The sequence below is a fragment of the Temnothorax americanus genome, unplaced genomic scaffold (assembly GCF_048541705.1).
Source record: "Temnothorax americanus isolate GAGA-0224 unplaced genomic scaffold, ASM4854170v1 Scaffold34, whole genome shotgun sequence".
NCBI lineage: Eukaryota > Metazoa > Arthropoda > Insecta > Hymenoptera > Formicidae > Temnothorax > Temnothorax americanus.
Genome location: NW_027509485.1, coordinates 90,836 through 116,431, shown reverse-complemented (window position 1 = coordinate 116,431; position 25,596 = coordinate 90,836). Strand labels below are relative to the sequence as shown.

Genomic DNA, 25,596 nt, shown 5'->3' with positions numbered 1-25,596 from the left:
GCACTACAATCTCCGCCGCCGAGAATGGAGACCGAGAATCGGAGAATGGGTGTGGAAGCGGGACCGCCCGCTGTCCAACAAAAGCGCGGCGTTTAACGCAAAGCTCGCGCCGAAGTTTATCGGCCCGCTGGAGATCCGCCGCGTCATCTCGCCTGTTATTGTAGACCTCCGTAGCCGCTCGGGAAAGTGGTACCGGCACGTGCACGTGCAAGATCTAAAACGCGCCCCGGCCGATACACCACCCGCCGTGCCTGATCCGGACCTAGGGGAGGGGGGGGGACGCGCTCGCACCGGCCGTTAGCGCCGTTCAAACTTGCCCCGCCGGGAAACGCGCGTCCAAACGCCAACGCCGACGAGCCGAACATTGTTACGCGACGACAACCTACCGCGACCTAAACATTAGCCGGAAAACAAAAACAAGCGCAATGCAAGACGCAGCGTGCCCGTATCGACGGGCAAAAGCGACGGCCACCGGGCCGTAATAAAAATTTTCTTTTTCCCTTTTTAACATGCGGTTCAATTTCTTTTTTGTTTTATTTTGACATGTGGTTCAATTTCTTTTGTTTGACATGTGGTCTAATATTTCTTTATTTTGACATGTGTGGCGTATTTACTTTTCCTTTTGATATACATATTTTGTTTCTCGATTTCTGATTCGTATTTTGATTATATGTCATAATAACTGCATAACACGGCATTCAAGTTTAAGTTTGTTTATACAATGTGTGTGGATACGCGCGAGGCGTAAAAGTTTCATTCGTTGTTCGAAATATAATTAACAACAATGTTAAGTTTCATTGCGACCGTATTTTCCTGAGGTTATTAGTAATTAGATGCGTAACATAAAAATAAAAGTAACTTCTCTTGCCAAAATATGATATAGCATTAAGGTTGCGTGAATAAAGAATTAAATATAAAGGTTATTATTCTTGGCATCATATACATCGTGATTATACGAAAAAACAGTATCTTATTAGAGTACATAGATTGCGCGCGTGTAATTACTTTTGATTTTTATTTCCGACGACATACGTCATTTGCGGCGCGTAATGGGTAGAAATTGATTAATCGAGATCTATCTCGAATTGCGACGATCATAATGGTCGAATACGGCGAGTCATACGAGCGTAAATTTAGTATGCGTGTGCGATAGCGTGATGTAAAGTGTTACGTGCGAACAAAATTGAATTAAATCAATTTTTAAATAGCCAAGAATGTTATCGATATTGATTAATTATCCGATTTCTAATGGGGAGACGGTTGTCAGGCCGCGGTTCACAGGGGATAAAATTACACCTAGTGACGAAGGATCAAACAAAAGAAATAAAGAAATTTTGATTGATTAGATTGATTATCAAGATGAATAGACTCATAAGCATCAATAGAGTCGTCAAAGCTCCAGTAAGCACCCCTGCGAGATATTTAGAGCCGCCTCACGTTATCACCATAACGCCCCAAGATCCCATTCATCCTCAAGACGTTGTATTGACGGGTGTATGCTGGTTGCTGGGAGGCGTGCCGCCGGGGGTACCCCGTTACACACCACAATTGACTGCTGACGAGGCGGGACATCTGGCAGCAGCGCAGCAACGTGTAGAAGGGGATCAACTTCTAGTATTCATAGGCATGTGCGGACTTATGACCCTCGCTAAAGAGATTAAGAAAACGCAGCCAGGTGCTAACATGGAATATCTCAAACTTAGATGGAGAGCACTGTGTGCCACAATTAACATTCCTAACATGTGGGAAACGAGAACGGTACCTGAAGCTGTGTTTGATTCAGTTGTAAACCAGCTAATCATCTGGCAAGCGTGGGTGAAGCCTTTTGCAGAGTTGAGAACGATCCTACTAAATGCAACGCTTGAAAATGCCGAGCCAGTACCTTTAATATCTGGTGCACTGGCGTAAGTCAAACTGATCTTACAAAACTACGGGTTAAAGTCAGCCTTATTAATGGAATCATTCATGTCGGTGGGTAATAAAGCTATATTTATACCCGCAATAGCACAACAAACTACTGACTCTCAACAACAACTGACTCCCAACAACTACTGACTGTACGATGATTTTTCGCTCTTATTTATACTCAAGTGGCAAGAACCCCCCGCGCGAGCTTCTCACCACTTCTTTTGTCTTTATGTTTGAAGGAGGAGGAAGGTCTTATCAAAAGTGAGTATTGCGTAAAATTACATCGATGGTTATGTCGATTAATAAAGAAAATTAACGATTAATGTGTTTACGATAATCGAGCGTATTTTCCTTTCCCACAATGATATTCCGTAGGTTACGCACAGGGTAATGCGCACGACGGAGAGATTGCCGGGGCGATCTAAATAATGGATTCATAAAAAGAAAACCGTGAGTCAGATTTAAGAAACGCGGTCACGTACACGTAGAGAAGAGCGCAACAAAGATCATCGTGCAATCCGTGAGTGAATTGATTCACTGACTCGCGAAAACGCGAACCGGCGACTATCGCCTGGAAGTCGTGATATAGACGCGTCAAGTAGAGTGCCGAAATCGCGAGTATAAGGTCCGCGACGATGTCCGACCACCGGGTTGCAAAAACACAAATCCAGGGTCATCGCCCGGAACTGACGATATAGATGCGTCAAGGAGGACCCGAGGAACGCGGCTGTGAAGTCAGCGACGACGTTCGATCACCGGGTCGTAAAAACGAGAACCACCCAGAGTAATCTCCGGGAAGTCGAGGTCGGAACCCATCGAGGGGGACCTAATGAAGATCATCCGGGGGTCCGGTCCGCGACAAGATTTGACATCGGGTTCGAGAATGCGCGAACCGACGGTCAGCGTGGCCAGATGAACGTACGTATGTCACGAGCAAGGTCCCGAAAGACCCACTATGAGATCCGAGCGGTTCGCAAACAAGCACCCCCGTTCCCGGCCGAACAAGAAAAAACTGCAGCGGACACTGAACACGCACACGCACATACTCAACTTTTACGATCTCCTTCATACCATATTGCTGTGCAAAATAACGTAAAAAACGTGAAAAAATCTAGTATCCGCAACGAAACTCATGCACAATATATGTCCACAATTATAAAAACTTTTTTTTCTTTCTTTCTTTCCTTCTCTTCTTTTCTTTCTCTTCCTCTCAAAAAGAACTGAAAGTAATAAAATCTAGATGTCAAAAATATGAAAACTGTATTAACTGTTGTAGCAACAGCTGCAGCAACAAATTCAACAGCAGCAGCAATCGCTCCAACAGCTGCAGCAACTGCTGCAACAGCAGCAGCAACTGCTTCAACAGCTGCAGCAACTAATTCAACAGCAGCAGAAACCAATGGCAGACGTTGCAACCGCGATTAACTTCCGATCATAATTCGCAGCGATCGGGTCGGCGCCATCGCCGCATTCGTTCTCCTTATATTTAAGGGCGTCCACGCCCACAATAAACTCTTAAGCAGTGACGACGGCTGCGAGAGAGAGAGAGAGAGAGAGAGAGAGAGCGCCGCCTAAATTTAAATAAATTAAGAACAAATGTAAAACCCAAAAACTCGAGCGATAGTCAGTACGATCTCGACTCGCAAAAAACACGCAACCGAAGATTCCTAGCGATCATTTATAAGTGCGCAAGAAATTAAGGTAAACACTAAATAAAACAATTGTTATACATATACATACATTCAACATTGAAACAAAAGAATATTAACTTGCAAACGTTTGTTGTTTGTCGCTCCACGACAATACGTGCCCAGCGTCCGACGTGGTGCATTCTCGAGAATATTTTTATAAATTATAAAGAGATGTATACTGCTCGAGAGTATACCGACATGCTGATTACGTATACGGAATGGCTGAAGAAACGTCCGTGCCGCCGTTCGATTTTACGCGGAACGATTCCCCGGGCGTAAACGACATCCCGGATACAACGTAATTTTGGGATGTGTTCGACGCGCCAGAGAGACAGGAACTCTTTTACCACATTGGCGACATGCTGGTGCACCATTGCAACGTCGCGTAATCGACGAGAGAAATCCTCGAAATCCTCCAAACATTCGAGGATTTCGAGGAGAACTTGAGAACCCCCAGAGACGACCTACCGTGCGCCGTGTCGCTGGTATGCTAGGTCTCACCTGAAGTGTCGTACATCGGGTTCTACGCCAGTACGGATTGCACCCGTTTCATTATCAACGTGTGCAACAACTTATTGCAAGAGATGAAGAGCAGCGCATCTATTATTGTGAAGGTACTTTTATCATCTTTCTTTACTGTTTACGCTGCTTTTAACAAATATTAATTATCGGCGAAATACGTCGGCGAATTAGCTACAAAATTTAGAAGAACAAAATAAAGAAAAAGATCGAATATATAATATTTTACACGTCGGCGAATTAGCTACAAAATTATCGGCAAAATACACAGGGTTCCTCGCGCAGTGTCGGCGGAACGCTCTTTTCCCCGACCGCATCCTGTGGACGGACGAAGCGACCTTCACACCAAATGGCGTGTTTAACTCCCATAAGTTTTTATTATGGAGACGAAAATCCGCACGCCATTCGCCAAGGCGCGTTTCAATATCGCTGGTCGATAAACGTTTGGGCAGGAATAAAAGCGAACCAAACTGTAAGTAGTATGTTTAAAAAAAAATTAAAAGTAAAGAATATTTATATATATTTTCAACAGTATTCCTTCTATAAGGAATATGACAAGTAGTGGGAGGATAGAATCAGATATTTATTGTCGACAAATGAACAATTCGTCAAAGCAAGTAAAGAACCAAAACAAGGTCATTATTGGAGGTTAAATCAATTATCAATTATCGAGGTTTTATGAGTTAAGAAAGTCCGTCTTTGGGAGCTTTTATATGGGGTATAAAATTCTCTTTATTACACAAGTAACTGACAATCCTATAGTATGCCAAAGAGCAAAAGGGGCACGTCTCTACAAGAGAGAGGCCAAGATTAACTGTACAGCGACTCGACCCATAACACCCGTACAGGCAATTATTAAAGTGAAGATTGTTAAAGAGATAACCACGCAAGGACACTGGATAGGATTTTATGAGGCACAATGTACCACACATTATTTCTTTTGGGGTTCCTACACACGAGAAGCAACAAAAAATCCTATACCTCTACAAGAGCTACAAATAAGTAGTTTGAAACAAGGATTAACAAACAAGGATGCCCCAGCGAATTACATCCAATACCACTTCTACATCATCCTCCTCCTAATTGCGCTTAAAGCTGGCCTTCACAAACAATCACTAAAGAGACGTACTGTGTAACACGACCAACATCGGTACGCATTTCCAGCCATCAGACGAGGAAATGATTGACACCACACGAGTATGAAAAGGTGCTGCTCTAACTGTTACAGGAGCTCTTATTCAATGGGACTCATCCATTGACCTCACCATCCATGATGAGTACTCAACAAGGTATAAAGGACCAGCCTTGTTAAGGAGCAATGAGCACCCTTTATTACTGGTAGTTGAGCAGCTACAAGAAACTTTTGTGCTTGACAAGAGGGAAGATAAGGCTGACAACTGCCAAGAATGGACAACAAAAACCTCCAACATTTTAGTAGACATCTGTAAGGAGCGAATCAAAAGGTCAACAGAGGACATGTACACTGCTTTAACAAATGAATTGACGGCCAAACTTGATCATCAAGGGTACCTCATATCTACTTATTTAGAAAGGTTTCAGTCAGTATGTTATAGACACCAACTGTTGGAGAGATCTTTGGAATCAGTTCTAAGCATATATCCTGATAAGTATGCAAAAGAACTACTAGGTAATGAACTCCTTACAGCCTCACTCACAGATAAGTACCTTCTCGTATGGCCCTGCACGAGTGTCGATGCCTGGGGCCTTCTTTTGCCAAAAGATGGGGAGTGCACGGTAGAATTGCCTATATGGTATTTAATGTCGAGCAAAAATTACACAGGGTACATGGACACAACAACAAAGAAAATAAAAACATCACCAACCATAGCTATATGTAACAATTATAGAACACAATTGGTGGCCATAATGAACAGGCCTACCTTTAGAACGGTAAAAGTTTATCACTTCTTGATACTACAGCGGCTGTCAAACTTCATTATGGTCTTAAGGACACCCTTCTTTCACCCAAGTGGATGAGCACATGGATGTACAACCAAGATGACTTCAAGGATGAACCTATTCACTATGTATCTGCTAGAGACCTTGAACTGCGTGATATGGGGGGTCCTTCCATGGAGGAGCAATTTAACACACTGTCAATGCGCCTACCCTTCATGGGGCTGCCTGCCTTGCCCTCGCTCCTGAGATGTATGGAGCTTGCTTCATCTGTGGGTGGCTTTGTATATCTCCTCCAGATTCTAAGGAGGAAGATGAGCACCTGGTTGCTTCAACGAAGAGGACCGCGCCCCCATCATGAGGATCCTCTCTTAATGCTTTATCCTACACCCTCATCAACATGAAAGAGGTAGCAGTTGTATAATCTCTAAAAAAATGATCCAACCTCACAATGGACACAGATAAATACCCAGATGTAACCTTTGAGAAGGTACAGACACCCATTTTCCGTAAGGATAGGCACTTGTCAACAGCCTTAATTACAACAGAAATAGATTATTTACTACAAAACAAGAACAATCCCAAAGCCATAAAAAGGGAACATCGTGAACTTCTGAAAAAAGTTAAGAGTACACAAGCAAACCTCTTACCATGCAGAGATTTCATTGCGTGGTTTATGGGACATTGGAAAAATTTTGCTTTCACCACAGAGTCCATTGTATCATTCACTACTGCTCTACGCATAGCGCAACACGCACTGAGAGTATCTGTTAAGGACTACACCGGTCAGAATTGTAACATCGAGTGTAAACCCACAAAAGAACTTACTGACTTTTATAATGCGAAGAGGAACTTTAATACCCTCCTATCAACAATCACCTATAGCACTGAATTCCATCAGGCCTATACAATAGGACGCCTGAAGGGTGAAGCCTATGGAAATTTGCATCTTATCTGGGCATCAACAAAAAGTTGTTGGCTAATTACACATTCGCACATCACATGTATACGAGATATGATAAATTCATGGTTTACAGTAAGTCTATATAGTCTTATCAACCGTCACAAATACCCACCTTTTAATTTTTACGATGAAGTTACAGACGTGCTTGAACGTGGAAGGAGCTTGGTAGCTCGGCATAGTAGAGAGGCTTATAAATTGCTGAAAGTGTGGCCCTCACTTGTCATTGCAAGTATACTGCGAGATACCGAAAACGACAATCGGCTAGCATCCACTCTACATGAGAGTACAAAGGACTATTACCATGAACCTATTTACCAATACATGACAAGATCAATAAACACAGATACACATGTTCACTTAGGGTTAGAGCTTTCCGGTTTATGGAAGTGCTTCGGTCATCCGGATATTGACATGGATGCAAGTGTTGCAACCTGGTTGAAAAAAAGCGCTGCAAGCAAAAGTATAGACCCTCAGATGTCCCTCAGATGAGAAAGACATTCTGTGGGCATTCCGACTTGACACACGAGTGTCAATCAATAATCAAACTACCAATAATATCTTCACTTTTTCTTCTGTACCTTTACCTTGCAATGCACAACCTCATGAGATCTTTATCTTTCCTCATTCCTTTCCTAACTCTACAATAGTCCTCCCTTAATTCCATAAAAAATAATTGGTTTGTTAATCTTTCTTCTACCTATTTCCCTCCTGACATTATACATCTCTTACAGTTGGGTGACAATTTTTCACTTCCTTATCATAATAAATAAAAAATTTTATTTGAGTTCATTAAAAACATAGAAAATAATATCAAATGCTTCCCTGCTCCCACACAAACATATATTAGAAATCGCTCTATCCCCATCATCAATGAGATAAACTCAGTCTCTAGTTTTTCTTCTTCCTACCTAGACAAAGTCATTTGCAATAAACTCTCACGAACCAAAGTCTTTCTCCATAACAACCCTAACATTTTTCTTACTAGAGCCGACAAAGGAAACATAACTGTTGCCATGAACTCTTCCGATTACATAAATAAGATAGAATTATTACTTTCAGATAGGGATACTTACACTAGAATCAAAAAAGATCCCATCCTCTCCCTTACGAGAAATACGAGAACATTGCTTACTAGATGGAAGAATTTGAAATACATCACCCCCGCTACTAATAAGTTTCTCTATGTGTTCGCGAAATCGCTGATTAATCCCGACGATAGGAGCGGGATGAGAAGGACGCGCGTGGAAAGTATTCACTAATTATGCACTTTATTTTGTGTAACTCAAACCACAGTCTGAGCCGTCTTTAATGTATCGACGAGGGGCAAACCGCTGAGGGCATTACGGTGTATTAGTTCGAGGCATTGCAGGTATTGCTAAGAATTGCTTGAGTATTAAGTAGGCATTGGTGGGCATTATTCGGCATTATTCCTTGCTAGGGCATTAATGTGCATTATGCCGAACATTATTAAATTACTGGGCATTGTTACGCTTTATTTTTTAAAAATAAAGCATAACAGTGCCTATTAATAATTGTTTGTCAAATGTTATATTTATAACACGTAAAAGAGCATTAATGTTGAGTAAATTATAGAGGTTGTAATGCCCCACGCGCGAGGCATTGCGATCGCAGTCACCAATCGTCATTTGTTACAATCGCATCTTACATCGGACGTGTTGACGTGTAGTTCGGACGTATACTTCTATAACCTATATTTTGATGTCTGAATTAGTGTGTTTCTATATAAATCTATTGTTAAGGTAAGAATCAGTTCATATATTGTAGTTTGAATATAATTCTTATGAATATACATAATATATACATATGTAGGTATAATACATAAAAGAAGAGAAGATATTTAACCTTTAAACTAATCAAACTGTAAGCAGATTATTTTATTTGGAAAAGTTTTCACACATTTTTTATAACTAGTACTTCGATAATCCAATAATCCGGCATTCTCGCGGATTTCTGCGACTTCTTGGGCAAGAGGCACGAACGGACACGAGGTAGATTTAATGCTTACGTATATTGTTCATTAGTGACTTCTATTCATTAGTGACCATTAGATCGCCGTTTTTCTAGTTTTATTTTATTTGCTGTAAATTCAGAAGTTTTAAAATGTTCAATTATTTAATTTATCTCATATATTCTTTACATTCTCTCTCCAATAGTCCGGCAAATCTATTAATTCAGCACAACCTGATTTTTAATAGTGACGGATTAGTGAGATTGTACTATATTTTGTCATCTAGTTATATGTATATCAAAAATATATACTTTCGTATATACTTTACAGATGGCAGACATTAACGCAGGATCTGAGATAGATAACGTTGAGCAAAAATTAACCAATTCTTCAGAAACTGATGTTTTCGCCGAAGTTGAAATGTCTTTAAATATAAAAATCCCTGAAACTTTAAAGAACTTATTAATAGTTAATGGTTTTGATAATGAGATCGTTATATCTAATATAAACGATTCTGATATTAGAGACATTGGTAATTATGCAGTATAAAGGAAGCACCTCCGATGACCTTGACCTTGACATATGTTGTCAAGGTCACCCTCCTGAGTGACCTTCAGAAGGTTTTAGCCGTCGCTCGTTTTTTATTAAAAAATTATAAACAAAAAAAGTTTCGAAAATATAGCAGTTATTTTAAGTACTGAGAGGCATAAACGACTAATATTACGTTTTTCTTTAAAGCAGAGAATAATTTATTTCGCGAGAAAGTCGCTGCTTTACCAAAACACAACATTTAAAGCAGTAAATTGTTGATAAATTGAAATTTTTTTGTTAAAGCAGAGAATACATTATTTTGCGAAAAAATCGCTGCTTTACCAAAACACAACATTTAAAGCAGTAAATCGTACCTATGTAGGTTAGTGACGCGCTTTAAAAGTATTTAAGTGTTTAAAGCGCGTCAACTAACCTATATATGCACCTATATATGCTATACTTTCCAAACTTTTTTTGTTAATAACTTTTTAACGAATAGCGAGCGACGGCTAAAACTTTCTGAAGGTCACTCGTGGTCATGACCTTGACAACATATATCAAGGTCATTGAAATCGGTGAGGTCGCCAAACTTTTTTTTGTTAATAACTTTTTAATAAAAAACGAGCGACGGCTAAAACCTTCTGAAGGTCACTCACTTTTATATCGGTTTCTTTTAGCTGCACTTTTTCGTACACTTGTCACATGGAAAACCGGATAAATATACGCGTTGGAGGAAGAGACGAGGTGTGCAAGGTGCAACCAAAACGGATCAACAGAGAAGTCGCATCGTGACAGAGAAGTTTCAATTCCGGAACAATATCTTTCAGCGATCGATTCCGGTCGTGGTGAAAAACTCGGGTCAATTCCCGCTCTGTACGTTGGTCGTCGCAAATTAATAAGAAAAGAACGAATCGGTGAGGCGAAGGCTCGTTCGGGGATAACATTTCGTGCTGAATTTACTTGATAAATCGCGCCTATCATGCCCATCGTGGACGAGAGCATGCACACCGTGTTGTACGCGTCTGTATTGAATTCCTGCATTATCGCTATCGCCATATCCGTTCGGTTTGTATGATGACAGCAGAACGTTTGCAGGGTCGGGTCGGCCATTGCTATCGGATGTTATCGCGATCAAGTTCAGCGTGTCTCTGCCCCGACTTATCCTACTCGATCTAGTAACTCTCTCTCTCTCCGTACAGAAAGAAACCGGAGTTCCCCACTCGAGCATCCGGCAGCCAATCGATACGTTCAAACTTCTCTTATGATAAACGAAATACACACGTATCTCTTAAAACGGAAATCTCGGTAGAAATCTTTTCATTCTTTTATTGCAGCTCGGATAGCTTTGTCGATTACAACCTGGAAGTCAAAGCGATATATAAAAAATAAATTTCCGAACGCGTTACATTCAGCCGCGTTAAATTAATTGAATCAGCGTATACGGCATTCCAATAAGTTAGAGCTCAGTATTTTCTTCGCTTTATTATGTCGGGCCGCCAGTCGACGGGATGCGTTTCCTCAGTCTGAAAACATAGATAACGGGATAATCAGCGCAAAGCTTAGAAAAACGATGAGCTAGTCGAATGTTATCAGCGCGCGTGCGATTGCCAAATCGACACGAGCGTGATATAAAATCAATTTACGGCAGTATCGTCTTCCTTGTACATTTTAATCGTCTTGTCAGCCTCTGTCGTAATCATCCGGGTGCTTGACATGTCGAACGTAATGCTTCCCCTATACTGCATAATTACCGAGACATTGTATCATTTACAAAGAATGACTTACATAAAATTATAGACAAAGAAGATCTACAAAAATATTATGGATTATATTGGAAAAATCCTTCGTTATTTGAGATAGTGGCCGGACATAAACGCATAATATCTCTTCTTTCGGAATATTATTAAAAAAAACTACAAAAAAAACTGACAAAAAAAACTAACAAGACTCAAATTTTGGCTCAATTAAACTCAAATTCAAATCAACCAAGCACTTCAAAATCTATAATACAATTGTAGAAGAAAATAGTCGAATACGAAAAGCAATTATGTCTTGGACACAAGGAAAAGTAAATAAAAATGGATGGAAAGCTTTAAGAGAATTATTTGATAACATAATTATAACCACAAGCTTAGTTGCAGATGAATTGCATTGTGCAATAACATGCTTTTGTGGTGCAACTTATAATATATCGAAATTTGCTAAAACCTCGGCTAAAACAGGTTTAAGATCAAAACGTTGGATTTATTCCAACTTTCAAACACATTTACTTAAAAAACACATTAAAGGCACAGATTCATCTGCAACTAAATCATTTGTTAATCAAAAAAATATTGCTGATTATGTAGATATAGCGGAGGGTATAGATATAGCGAAAGTTATAGATATAGCGGAAGCGAGAGCGGAAGGTATAGATATAGTCTCGGATATAGTGGAAGTCATAGATAAAGCAGAAATTATCATTGATACAGAAAATACCTCGGAAAATGCAATAAATATAGTAGATGGTACAAAAAATATAGAGAAGACTAGTCAATATATAAATAATAAGGAAGATAAAGATGTAGCGGAAGTTACAGATAACGCGGAAATTATTGATACAGTAAATACAGTAGAATATACAGAAAATATAGAGGAGACTAGTCAATATATAAATAATAAAGAAGATAAAGATGTAACGGAAGTTACAGATAACGCGGAAATTATTGATACAAAAAATACAGTAGAAGATGCAGAAAATATAGAGAAGACTAGTCAATATATAAATAATAAGGAAGATAAAGACGTAGCGGAAATTACAGATAAAACGGAAATTATTGATACAGTAAATACAGTAGAAGATACAGAAAATATAGAGAAGACCAGTCAATATGTAAATAAGAATGATAAAGATATAGCTGAAAACATTTCCAAAATTGTATGTAATAATGGTGAAGTAATGGAAAATCTTTTCACTAAATTACAAAATTCAGAAATAGATTCTAAAACAGATCTTTCTATTAAAGATAATGGATTAGTTATAAGTAATTTTATAAAGAAACTTTTAGATATATCATTAAAAAATGTGAAAAATCCAAATAGAAATTCCTATGATGAAGCTACGAAAAAATTTAGCATCTATCTTTATTACGTACACTGTTAGAAGTGGATCTGTCACACATGTGTGAATATTAATGCGTCACACGCGTGTAATGTATGATTTTTCAAACGTTCATGCACTTGTGTCTCAATGTGCACGTGTGAAAAACAGGGAAACGCACTAGGAAATGTGTATAAAACACACACTTCAAACGTGTGAATTTAGTAAAACATCCACCAGTGTATGAAATAGTCAAGCACAATAATATTCACACATGTGTAATGTTTCTATGTGTCTGAATATAACACATTTGCGGGAAAGTTACACGCTGAGTATAATAACACACTTACTAGTCACACACTGAACAGTCACATATCATGCAGGTAATACGTATCAGCAACATAATGAGTTAGAATATAAATTCGAAGTATATAAGCTCAGTTTAGAAAATTTAAGTAGAGAAGACGGACTAAATAAGAGCCATGGCGCTGTTGATGGTGCGTAAGTTTTTATTACCATCAACAGCATCATGGCTCTTATTTAGCCCGTCTCTTCTTTATTTATATAGAATATAAAAGCTAAGCGCCACATTAATTAAAATATATATTGATCTGATCTAAAAATTAGCTATCTCTACATATAATTAAAATAATGTATCACTGTATGCTGTGGAATGAATTATGTCCAGAAAGTTGGGATTTTTTTAAAAAATCACATATTAAAGAAAGAAACATTTTTTATTGCAAAAAACATATTACTAAAAAAGGCATATTACGTAAAATATAAAACTGGTTTTTAATGCTAGTACATTATTTATACTCCAAATTCTGTCCTTGTTGAATTAAATAAGACAACGTACTGATTGATATTTACATCGTGACAGAAAATGCGGAAAAATTAAATTTGAAAGACTTATAGCACCATTTATCATCGGTCTTGTCATCAGTACTTTGTAGGCATTTAAAGTTTTCTCAAAAGAAGGTTTCCAGTTCCGTATACAACAAAATTTTTTTGTTTGCGACACACATGACACTAAAATATTAAATATAATATTTGCTGGCATTCATGAAATATTGTATGCGATATTTTTCGAGAATAAGGCTCCATCTCACTACTTGCTCATACGGTCGTACTAATATACTGTATATATTATTCGTAATTATTTGGTCAAATTTTATTTACGAAGAGTGATATGTACACAAATAATATTAAATAATTCTGAAAGATGTGGGTTCCCCGACGTATTATGTAAGTAATAAACTATTTCTTTTTAGATTATAAAAATAGTTTGGTTTGCGAGTATGAATTCAAGTTTCACATAGATGGATAATTTTAAAAAATTTTTCAGGGATCATTTAAGAAAATGCTGAGTAATTGCATCCGTAACAAGCGAGCTTTTTTAAAGAAGAAGATCTTGTCAGAAGATGGATCTAGTGCAAAGAAAATTTAAAGAACAACTATACAAATGTGTGTGCTGCCTTCCACATCTGCGGAACCTGAGTCATCTCACTTAGGTACAATATTTTATTATAATTTAGAAGGTCAGCTCTGGCAGCAAAGCTACATATTTTGATAATATCAGAGATGTAATGTTTACAGCATTTCTGATATGGCCAAGGAGAATATAGCTGCGGACTTAGAGACATTAATGTCAAAATTAAAAGACACCAAATCGTGTGCAACAAATTTGCAACACATGAAAATATTAATGTCAAAGACAAATAAAATGCGCAGAGATTGGATTGTAAATAAGGAAACTGGTGCTCGGTGCTCTACTATTTTGAAGCAGTTCCCTTACTTGAAGAACTCTGAATTAGTACGTGAAAACGGAGCGTACATGTGACCCTTTCAACATATTTCAATTTGTTAACTAAAGACAGTAATAACAGGATGTCTTCTTCTAGCCTAAAATTGGTTTTTATTACGTTTCAGCTGCAGCATGATTTTGATCTACTTGGAATTTGGAAAAGCAATGCTGTCCAGAATTTTGACATTCTGTTAGAGAAACTCAGCAAACTTTTTAAGGAGAATGCAACTACCGAGTCAAAGAAACTTTTCTTGTTAATGAAAGCTGAGAAAGCATTGATTTCTAACAAGGCTTTGAGCTCATGCAAAGCTATTACCACATGTAAGGTATGTAAAATTTCTGTTTGTGTTATGCACTGAATAAAATCCAAATTTGATCTCTAATCCTAGGTTTGTGGTGATATTTCTGTTTCAGATTTACGAGTCATCTGACATCCTCAAAACTGAAGAGAATGAATCTCCCCGCCTAATCATCTTCTTAGATAACACCAGCGTATCTCAGGCATTTATTGTTGCGGACAAAGAAGTGGAATTGGCTGTGGAAAACCCAACTAATGCCTCATGTATTCGTTCTCTTATAGGCATGTACTATGTGTGTGACATAATGTATCCCAAGTCATACTCCAATTTTTTCCATTTAATTGATTTTGAAGTTATAGGTATTCCTAAACCTAAAACTCTTCCAACTAAATTTTGCACATTTGTCAAGAAGCTCAACTCAGCTTAAAACAAATTCTACTTTTTTTAAATACCTACATTAAAAAAAATAATGAATATATTAATATATGAAGAATAATGAATATATGAATATAATAAACCACATGATTAAAACTTACCTCGACAACAACAAGTTAAAAGGTGCGAGTGACAAACACATCAAAACACTCAAGAATTACGTCGAGAGATTATCTCCGGTGGACAAAGTAGCCGAGAGATATGCCGAACGAGAGAAGGAAGCGCAAGACAAATCCTTTGAGTTGATGGCAGAGTGCGAAGCGGCCAAGAACAGGAACGTTTTCCAACTCGAGGATACCGAAGTGAAGGACAGCGCGGGAAACACGGTGACGGAGATCAAAATGTTATTCGTCATCCGGGATAAGAGAGAGAAGAACGACAAACGAGATCTGATCTATCAGATAAGTACAACGTTCGCGGATGGTGTGCCCGAAATCAAAACGAGGGCAGTCGAAAGAAAGATTATACCATCGTCAGCGATCAAAATGATTCAACCGCCGAAAGCGTCATCGACACCCAAGGAGCAGACGGTGCAGACGTCAACGATGCACGCGTCGAGCCAACGAACGAGCCCAGAGGTGAAAATAATACACACGCAAAATGTACGAGGCGCAACGGAGAAGAAGAAGGATGACAGAAGCCGCGAAAACAAACCGAGAATCATAACGGTCAAGAGAGTGCAGAACCCAGTCAAACAACAGACCTACAAAAGGAGCAGATCGACGTCGTCGACGAGCAGAAAGACCAAGGAAGCGGCCAAAAAGAAGATAAGAAAGTGCTCGCAGGAAGATGACCTGTCGAGTGCGTCGAGAAGCAGCGAAGACGAACACCAATCACGTGCGAATCCCGACTCTTCGAAGAAGCTTCCCTTCGATAGAGAATTGAAGGTCAGCTTGCCGAGGAGCATGGGACCGTACACTAAAGTGCCCGTTTCCCAGGCGAGTCGGGATTCTTCCGCCGAGACTCTAATCATGTCTCAGGAACCCGTACGAGCCGAGACAGACAACAGGGAGCAGAGGGTGCAACAGGGCAAACTCGAACGAGCCGGACAACAGCCGGACAAGGCTCAGCCGAGCCTGACCGAGTCATTGGTGGACCAATCGGTGCCACCAGATTACGAGCGCATTGCAGACGAGGAGGTGGCGAGGCTGCTTACCGGGGGCATTACGCCCATACGTGAAACGGCATCTCCTGGTTCGATAATATTCTCTACCGAGGTGCAGAGGGAGCAGTCGGAGAGCAGACCGGGGGACGATAGCCAACAGACGGAAGCGGAGAAGGTGCAGTGCTCGCAGCGTTACACCGATTTGTAATGGCATGCGTATTCGAAACATTTTTTATAATATTGAATTTTCAGTTTATTTTGAGTTCTTTGAAGCGTAAATCACACATGTTATTTGATCGAGTCGTTTGATTTATTTTATATAATTATAATTTTTATCCATTAGAGTCTAGAGTACACCGAGTGCTACACTTTTATTAATTTTGGACATCCATACGTGGATTGCGGCGGGGCAAAGTGCCACCGCGTTACACTTTGTTACACTTTTTGAACTTAGACACCGGACAAACACGTTTACGATACAGACGGACAAAAAGGGTGCTACACCTTTTACACTTTGCTACACTTTCCGTACAAATGACTTAGAATATGTCTGCGGAACAAGCCAGCGCGAGCTTTACGCTTTTCAATTACACTTTGCTACACTTTGATACACTTTAGGGTAAAACCTTTATATTTTATCATTACCTCATTAATTACAGCGAACTAGAGAAAGAGCGGCTATAATGGAGCTATTCCAAGCCAAGACTTATTACATTTTACATTTGATATTAATTTCATATTTTTTGTTTACACTTTTCTACACTTTAGTGTTCTCGCTACACTTTTATCAGGCTTAAAGTTGAATTAACTTTGTTTGCATGATTTTATTATCAATACGATATTCCCTGTCAATTTTAAGTTTAATTTCATTATTTTCATGTACGCGCGATAGAATTAAGTCGACGCGATACTTACCTTATGTACTTACCGTATTTACACCAAAAGGTGCAAGTTTGAGCATCGCCGATGCACTTTGTTACATTACGTTGGGACGATTCCTTCGATGAACCCGGGTACCTAAAAAGAAAAGATATAATTGATGACGGACGCAATGACCGTTCATACTTACCTGGCTTCCATAGGATTCGTCCGTGTGACTTTTTCCGAGTCACTCGAAACCGTTCGAGTGACTCTTGATTCGCTACCGAGCGAATCGTCGCGGTGCAGCGACGCGAATCGGTTCACGCCTCGGCGATAGCCCTTCGCGACGTTGCACTTTGGGAGGAGAGCTGCTCCTTAGGGTGTAGAGATAGAGTGCATGAAAAACCGTCTCTACGCGCCGGTTACACTCAGAGTGTCGAAGGAGTCGTACCGCGCTACACCCGTAGGTACGACTAACCAATGGGAGGGCTTCGCGCCCGAACAGGCACACCGGCGCATGCGTTGCCTCAAAGTGGGGAGACTCGACCCGTTCCTCCCGGACAGTTCGTCGTGAAACTTCGATGCGGTTGCACGTTGCGGTGATCGCGAAACAAATCGAAGCCGGCGTGGCTCATCCCGTTGACCGCTTGCGTTAACAGCGTGATTAATAACGATTCGATGCGCGATACGGGATAACGGTCCATTCGTGTAAGTCGACGTTTAGATATACACCCTGAGAGGGAGATTCAGACCCGAACGCGGGTTACGTTTGTAGAAGTGAAGGAACAATAAATTATTATTTGTTTATAATAAAAACGAGAGTGTTAATATCTCGGCCCGGTCAAAATTCCTATCCGAGTTCCGTAAATTACGCGACGCAATAACAGGGCGGGGCCGACGGCCTTGAACACGTCCGCGGCGTAGAAGACGGCGGCCATCGAGCTGGAAGGAAGCAAGGGGCATAGCAACAACCAGAGGTTTCTGTATTTGAGCCTTAAAATACAGTGGCGACCGTATAATTCAGCCCAAGTAGTAAGTGGCTATATTTCAATTTTCACATCATAAATCGTTGTTCCGGTCACAACCTAACTTCAATGAGAGTTACCATTTTTATGAGCACATTATTAGTTTTATTGACGTAATAAAAATTTGCCCAAGTTGATATTCTCGCGCAATATACTTACTTCCATTGTATACTTTAATAAACTTCTATTGCTTTAAAATATCACATCTCATTGTATGTCATTACTTTAAATTTAAAATGTTACTTTTATACACGCATACATACATGTAATTTGGTGAAGGCATTTTTTACACGTTTCTTGCCGTTTATAATCCATAGACGTATATAATAGACTGAGCATTCCTATTGGAGATCTTCCGGCAAGATTTGAAGGACAGAAGATATGCTTGCAGTGGCGATTTCTTTTTCTAATCGTATCCTAACCTATAAATGTTAGAAAAGGAAAGCGCCGCTGCAAGCATATATTCTGTCCTTCAGATCTTGTCGGAAGATCTCCAATGGGAATGCTCAGTCTATTATATACGTCTATGAATTATAAACGGCAAGAAACGTGTAAAAAATGCCTTTACCAAATTACATATATGCGTGTATAAAAGTAGCTGCGACCCTTTTTCACACATTTATAGGCGCATTAAAAATCACACACATAATTAAGAATTACACATCTCCAGCTGTGTGACGAGTCACACACGCTAATATAATCAAACAACCTCTGTGAAGTTAGCACCCCATCTTTAAAAAAATCATTTTTTTCTTTAAGTTCTGAATGCACCCCGAAGAGTTCTAGAGTTCCTTGTCAATTTTAGAAATAGTTCCGACGAATAAAGCTAAAAAAACCGTTGATTAATCTTGGGGGTGCTAACTTCACAAAATGAAATCCCTAAATCAGCGATAACAATAAAAGTATTAAAAATATTTAATTTTGCCATTAGGATTTCTTTTAGAACTCTTGAGGTGCTACCCAGAACTCTCAATAGAACTCCCAGAACTTAAAAAAATATTTTTTTTATTTTACTCAAAAACGGAATATATCGAAAACTTTTTATATATCGGTCGTAGCGCCTCGAACATTAATAGTTTTTGGTAGAACTCGTGAGGTGCTACCCAGAACTCGGATAAAATTGCCCGGTTTACGAAACAAAAATGTTATCCTTCGGAACTTAGAAATTTTTCAACCCGACATACGAATAATCGCGAGAACTTTTTATATATCGGTCGTAGCGCTTCGAGCATTAATAGTTTTTGGTAGAACTCGTGAGGTGCTACCCAGAACTCAAAGCAGAATGCCCAAAATTAAAAAAAAATTTTTTGATTATACGAAAAATCGCGAGATCTGTTTATATATCAGGGCAATTTTATCAAAGTTCTGGGTAGCACCTCACGAGTTCTACCAAAAACTATTAAGGCTCGAAGCGCTACGACCGATATATAAAAAGTTCTCGCGATTTTTCACACGTCGGGTCGAAAAATTTCTAAGTTCCGAAGGATAAAATTTTTGTTTCGTAAACCGGGCAATTTTATCCGAGTTCTGGGTAGCACCTCACAAGTTCTACCAAAAACTATTAAGGCTCAAAGCGCTACGACCGATATATATAAAGTTCTCGCGATTTTTCGTATGTCGGGTCGACAAATTTCTAAGTTCCGAAGGATAAAATTTTTGTTTCGTAAACCGGGCAATTTTATCAGAGTTCTGGGTAGCACCTCACGAGTTCTACCAAAAACTATTAATGCTCGAAGCGCTACGACCGATATATAAAAAGTTCTCGCGATTTTTTGTATAATCAAAATAATTTTTTTTAAATTTTGGGAGTTCTGTTTTGAATTCTGGGTAGCACCTCACAAGTTCTACCAAAAACTATTAAGGCTCGAAGCGCTACGACCGATATATAAAAAGTTCTCGCGATTTTTCGTATGTCGGGTCGAAAAATTTCTAAGTTCCGAAGGATAAAATTTTTGTTTCGTAAACCGGGCAATTTTATCCGAGTTATGGGTAGCACCGCACGAGTTCTACCAAAAACTATTAATGCTCAAAGCGCTACGACCGATATATAAAAAGTTCTCGTGATTTTTCGTATGTCAGGTCGAAAAATTTCTAAGTTCCGAAGGATAACATTTTTTTTTTCGTAAACCGGGCAATTTTATGAGAGTTCTGGGTAGCACCTCACGAGTTCTACCAAAAACTATTAATGTTCGAGGCGCTACGACCGATATATAAAAAGTTTTCGATATATTCCGTTTTTGAGTAAAATAAAAAAAATATTTTTTTAAGTTCTGGGAGTTCTGTTGAGAGTTCTGGGTAGCACCTCAAGAGTTCTAAAAGAAATCCTAATGGCAAAATTAAATATTTTTAATACTTTTATTGTTATCGCTGATTTAAGGATTTCATTTTGTGAAGTTAGCACCCCCAAGATTAATCAACGGTTTTTTTAGCTTTATTCGCCGGAACTATTTCTAAAATTGACAAGGAACTCTAGAACTCTTCGGGGTGCATTCAGAACTTAAAGAAAAAAATGATTTTTTTAAAGATGGGGTGCTAACTTCACAGAGGTAATCAAACACTTATTCGTGCGTGAAAAGTAACACACTAACAGATGTCTTAAAACGGCGGACACACATCACACGCGATAAAGTGTGTGATATTCACGCACTACTTCTAACAGTGTAGGGGGAAGGTTACTATATGAAACTTTACACGCGAATTTACCAAACGCATTACCTTCAATAAGTACTTTAAATAGATATTTATATATTAAAGATCGATATACTGAGGAAGGCGAAATAGATTTTAAAGGTTTAGTGCAGCATTTAAAGGAAAGAAATGCTTCAAAGGCGATCTGGATTGCCGAAGATGCTACACGCATTACGGGAAAAATTGAATATGATTCTAGGTCAAATAAAGTGCTTGGATTTGTTTTACTTTTAAAAAATGGTTTACCTAACCAAAATAAATATGTTGCTACATCTGCAGAAATTATACAAAATTTTTATAAAATTGGTAGTAAAGCTACGTATGCATATGTAATAATGGCTCAATCTTTATCTCGCGATGTCCCTGCATATTGTTTATTTTTGTTTAGCACAGATAATAAATTTGATGCAAAAGATATTCTTGAGCGGTAGAATTTTATGAAAAATGAAGCAAAAAAATTTGGCATTACTATTATAGGTTTTTCATCTGATGGTGACACTCGCTTACTGAAAGCAATGCGTATTAATAACTGCTTACCGATTATGAGCAATCAAATCTCAAATCAAATATTCCCGTGGAGCACGGCGTGGCCTTGGTTTCAAGTTAATATGGATAAAGTAGAAGAATGTTATGTACAAGATACAACACATATTATAACTAAATTGCGGACAAGATTTTTAAAAGAAGGGATAATGCTTCAAATGGGAAATTATTTGGCTACTGTAGATCATCTTCACTATTTAATAAAAACTGTTTCCAAAGATAAACATCTTCTAACTTCCTGGGATTTAAAAGAAGAGGATAAAATGAATTACTCTGCAGGGGAAAAAATGTGTTCCTCATCTGTAATCAGTCATTTAAAACAAATCGCTAATACTAACGGCACAATTGCTTACTTAAATATAATGAATTTTGTAATACTATCTTTCCTAGATGAATCTACACCTTTACGTATTCGAGTTTATTATATGTGGTACTCAGTCTTTTTTCTAAGAATATGGCGAGCATGGATAAAAAGAAACAAGCGTTATACTATAAAAGACAATTTTTTAACTAGTAACTGTTACCTGTGTATAGAATTAAATGCACATAATTTAATCAAACTAATTACATTGTTTAAAAAGAACAGCCAAACTCTGATGCCTCAAATGTTTCGCCCGACAATTTTTAGCAGCCAAATGTGCGAAAAGCTTTTTCGGACAGCTCGATCTATGACTTCCACTTATTCTACTGTCATTAATTTTAGTATAAAAGATTTAATTTATCGTATTGATAGGATTAAACAGATAGATGCTATAACAAATGATCTTTCAACGATATTTAAATTTCCCAGAGAAGACAAAAAAGCGTCAAAAATTCAAAATGTTTTTACACATGAAGTCATACAAAATTTAAATATCAAAGAAATTGTTGAGGAGGCTTTAAAAAATGCTAGAAAAAATACTGAGGAATTAGGTATGAAAATAGAAAGTGATACAGATTGGAAATGTGTTGATATCCCTTTACAAATGTTAGAAAATGATTATAAATTCGATGATGTAGAACGTGAAATTGATAACAATTGCACTATAAATGCTAGAAGCACAAATACCGAAGATGTTTGACAACTCAGGTTTATTTGATAATTCTAACGATTATAAGTTAAAGAATCTAGAATTGAAAGACTTTTCAAAACAGTTATCACAGAAATTAATAACAGAAAACTCGCCTTTTGTGGAAGTTACAGTAAATGACAAAATAATGATTGTTAAAAAATCTTCTTATTGTTGGTTTCTTGATGAATGTAAAGGTAAAGTCAGCACGGATAGATTACGAAGATTTATCACCGGTAACAAAACAACAAATAAAAGAACGAAAAGCTGTACAAAAATGCAACCTAAAAAGAAACAAAAAATCTCCAAAAAGTTTCCATATTTTCTGAAGAAGATCAAATGCATAATGAGTCAAAAGCAGAATGTTTATTTGAAAATGATCCAAACGTTTGTAACGCGAACATACCTGAAATATTATTAGAAAAGTATTATGCTGTTTTCTATGATGACAACTATTATATTGGCCGGGTTGTTGATCATCGTAATGACAACAAAGTGAAAATGAAATTTTTAAAATCTGAACTTAATTCTTATATTTGGCCACGCGATGAAGATGTTACGTTTGTTGAATTAAAATATATTTTTTACGGTCCAATTGAATTAATTGGAACCGGACCTTTTGAATTAAAATCTTCTGATTTAGCGGCTATACATAAAAAATATAAACTAACAAAACGTAGATTTCTTATTGATTAAGACTTTTAGTTCTTTGTCGCGACTGGGATTATGACGTTAGAAGCAAGAAAATTCACATTTTGAGTTTTGAACATTTTTTTTCTGCTGGAAATTTATACGTTGAAATAAATAGATACAACTAGTCTTAAGAAAAAAAATTAAGTATATATACTCTTTTATTTGTAGTACCTATTTGCAAACTCTAAATAATAAATTTTGGTAAATCTGAAGAATAGTGGCCTCCTCACCGATTTCGTTCAACTTGGAATTAATCGACGCGTTTTTGCACGAAACGACCGAATCTGGCAGAAAAAAGGGTCGCTCTGCCCCGCGAAGCGAGATATTAACGGTTAAAGTTGACAGGAATCAGGTTATGATTCCTGTCATACCGACGAGATGCAGCGACTAAGACCATGCCCTGCGGCCACACGCGCATGCTCAGTGGCCGCACGCGCATGCAGCAGATCACGTGACAACTGTTTGGTTGGTATAAGTCAGAAGTGTAACATAATTTGAAATGATAGTCTTTTGTTTTATCATAAGTCATTGTGTCAAAATGCAGCTGCACGAGTTTTTGGCAGTGACTCACGATAAAGACAAATTAATAAATTATTTAATAGAACATAATGTGATAAGCAACGAAATATATTGTCCGAAGTGCAATAATAAATTAAAGTTAAACATAGATAATTTCTCATTTCGTTGTCGGAAAGCATTATATGAGAAAGATAAACATAAAAAATATGTAAAGAAACAATGCACATTTAGAGGAACTGTTAGATTTAATACATGGTTCAGCAAATCTAAATTAAGCTTGGAAACAATATGCAGGATGACTGCATATTTTATTATGTTGAGACCTCCGAGACTTATGTTTATGTGCACAGAGTTGCAACTTTCTCAGCACTCGGTTGTTGACTGGATTTCTTTTTGCCGAGAAGTAAGTATAAATTAATATCCTTAATACAATGAATATATGTTCAATAGATATCGATATTTATAGAATTTGATATGTTGATTTGTTATAATAGGTTTGCATATATTGGGCCGAAAGAATTCGACGAAACTTGGAGGTCCCAATATAATCGTCGAAATAGACGAAGCAAAAATCGGCAAAAGGAAGTACAATCGTGGCGAATAATCGACGGAAAGTGGATCTTCTGTGGATACAGAACGTGGCACAAAAAAATTTTATTGTGCCAGTGCAAGACCGCACGGAAAAACTTCTGCTTGAGCTGATCAAGGAGTGGATTCTACCTGGGACGACGATAATGTCGATTGTTGGAAGTCGTACAAACTGTTTAAACCGTGAAGGCTTTCAACATCTGACAGTAAATCACTCGATGAATTTCGTCGACCCAGATACTGGTAATTACATTGCAAATATAAAGAGCAACATATGCATTCGAAATACACAACACTAAACTTTAACATTACTAATTTCTATTTGTTTGTCTATTCAGGAGCCCACACTCAGAACATTGAACGTGTTTGGAGAGAAGTAAGGGCTAATATCCCACGGTATGGAACGCGTTCTTCGCATTTAGTGGGATATTTAGCTGAATATCTCTTCAAACGCGTTCATGCTTATGAAGATCGCTTAAGCAGTTTTTTCCGTGCAATTGCGGACTTGTATCCACCGAAAACTGTGGACGATGAAGCAGATGTCTCGGAGGCTACATAACTTCAAGATTAAGTTAGATCTGCTAAACCATGTATTAAATCTAACACTTCCTTTTAATGTGCATTGTTTCTCCACATATTTTTTATGTTTACTTTTCTCATATAATACTTTTTGTCAACGAAATGAGAAATTATCTCTGTTTAACTTTAATTTATTATTGTACTTTGGACAATGTATTTTATTACTTATCACATTATGTTCTATTAAATAATTTATTAATTTGTCATAAATTTATGTTAATATCATAAATTATGTTAATTTCCACGCTTTTTCAACCGCTGGGGGGTGCGAGGGGGGGAGGCCAAAAGCCCCCCTTCGTTTTTACATGTACTTTTCATACACCAACTATTCTCTGCTTTAACAAATTATTTCTGTTACAAATATTAAGCGTTTAAGTTAACGAAACATAAATAATTTGTTAAAGCAGAGAATAGTTGGTATATGAAAAGTTCATATTTACATGTACTTTTTATATACCAACTATTCCCTGCTTTAACAAATTATTTCTGTTACAAATATTAAGTGTTGAAGTTAACGAAACAGAAATAAAATTGTTAAAGCAAAGAATAGTTGGTATATGAAAAGTTCATATTTACATGTACTTTTTATATACCAACTATTCCCTGCTTTAACAAATTATTTCTGTTACAAATATTAAGCGTTTAAGTTAACGAAACATAAATAATTTGTTAAAGCAGAGAATAGTTGGTATATGAAAAGTTCATATTTACATGTACTTTTTATATACCAACTATTCTCTGCTTTAACAAATTATTTCTGTTACAAATATTAAGCGTTTAAGTTAACGAAACATAAATAATTTGTTAAAGCAGAGAATAGTTGGTAT

The 25,596-nt window shown here is 37.8% G+C and overlaps 2 protein-coding genes and 1 pseudogene across 5 annotated transcripts in view; 2 read left to right on the top strand and 1 right to left on the bottom strand.

The window, feature by feature from the left end:
- The window catches only part of LOC143901453 (sentrin-specific protease 1-like), a 156,814-nt gene that overhangs the window by 43,368 nt on the left and 87,850 nt on the right, over window positions 1-25,596 (bottom strand). The window lies entirely within an intron of this gene.
- Window positions 11,351-16,681, top strand: LOC143901458 (uncharacterized). Of its 3 annotated transcripts, none has more exons than XM_077413795.1 (3): window positions 11,351-14,092; window positions 14,178-14,711; window positions 14,800-16,681. In XM_077413795.1, the coding sequence occupies exon 3, from the start codon at window positions 15,170-15,172 to the stop codon at window positions 16,430-16,432; it is 1,263 nt and encodes a 420-aa protein (XP_077269921.1). In that variant the 5' UTR covers window positions 11,351-14,092; window positions 14,178-14,711; window positions 14,800-15,169; the 3' UTR covers window positions 16,433-16,681. The 3 variants fall into 3 exon arrangements, with proteins under 3 accessions (XP_077269921.1, XP_077269922.1, XP_077269920.1); XM_077413796.1 differs by having other exon boundaries at window positions 11,351-14,394; window positions 14,511-14,711; XM_077413794.1 differs by having other exon boundaries at window positions 11,351-14,711.
- LOC143901504 (uncharacterized) lies at window positions 23,300-25,246 on the top strand (annotated as a pseudogene).

What these genes read in the sequence shown, in the direction of transcription:
- LOC143901458 (XM_077413795.1), top strand. Translation starts at nt 15,170, where the DNA reads ATGAAGAATAATGAATATATGAATATAATAAACCACATGATTAAAACT.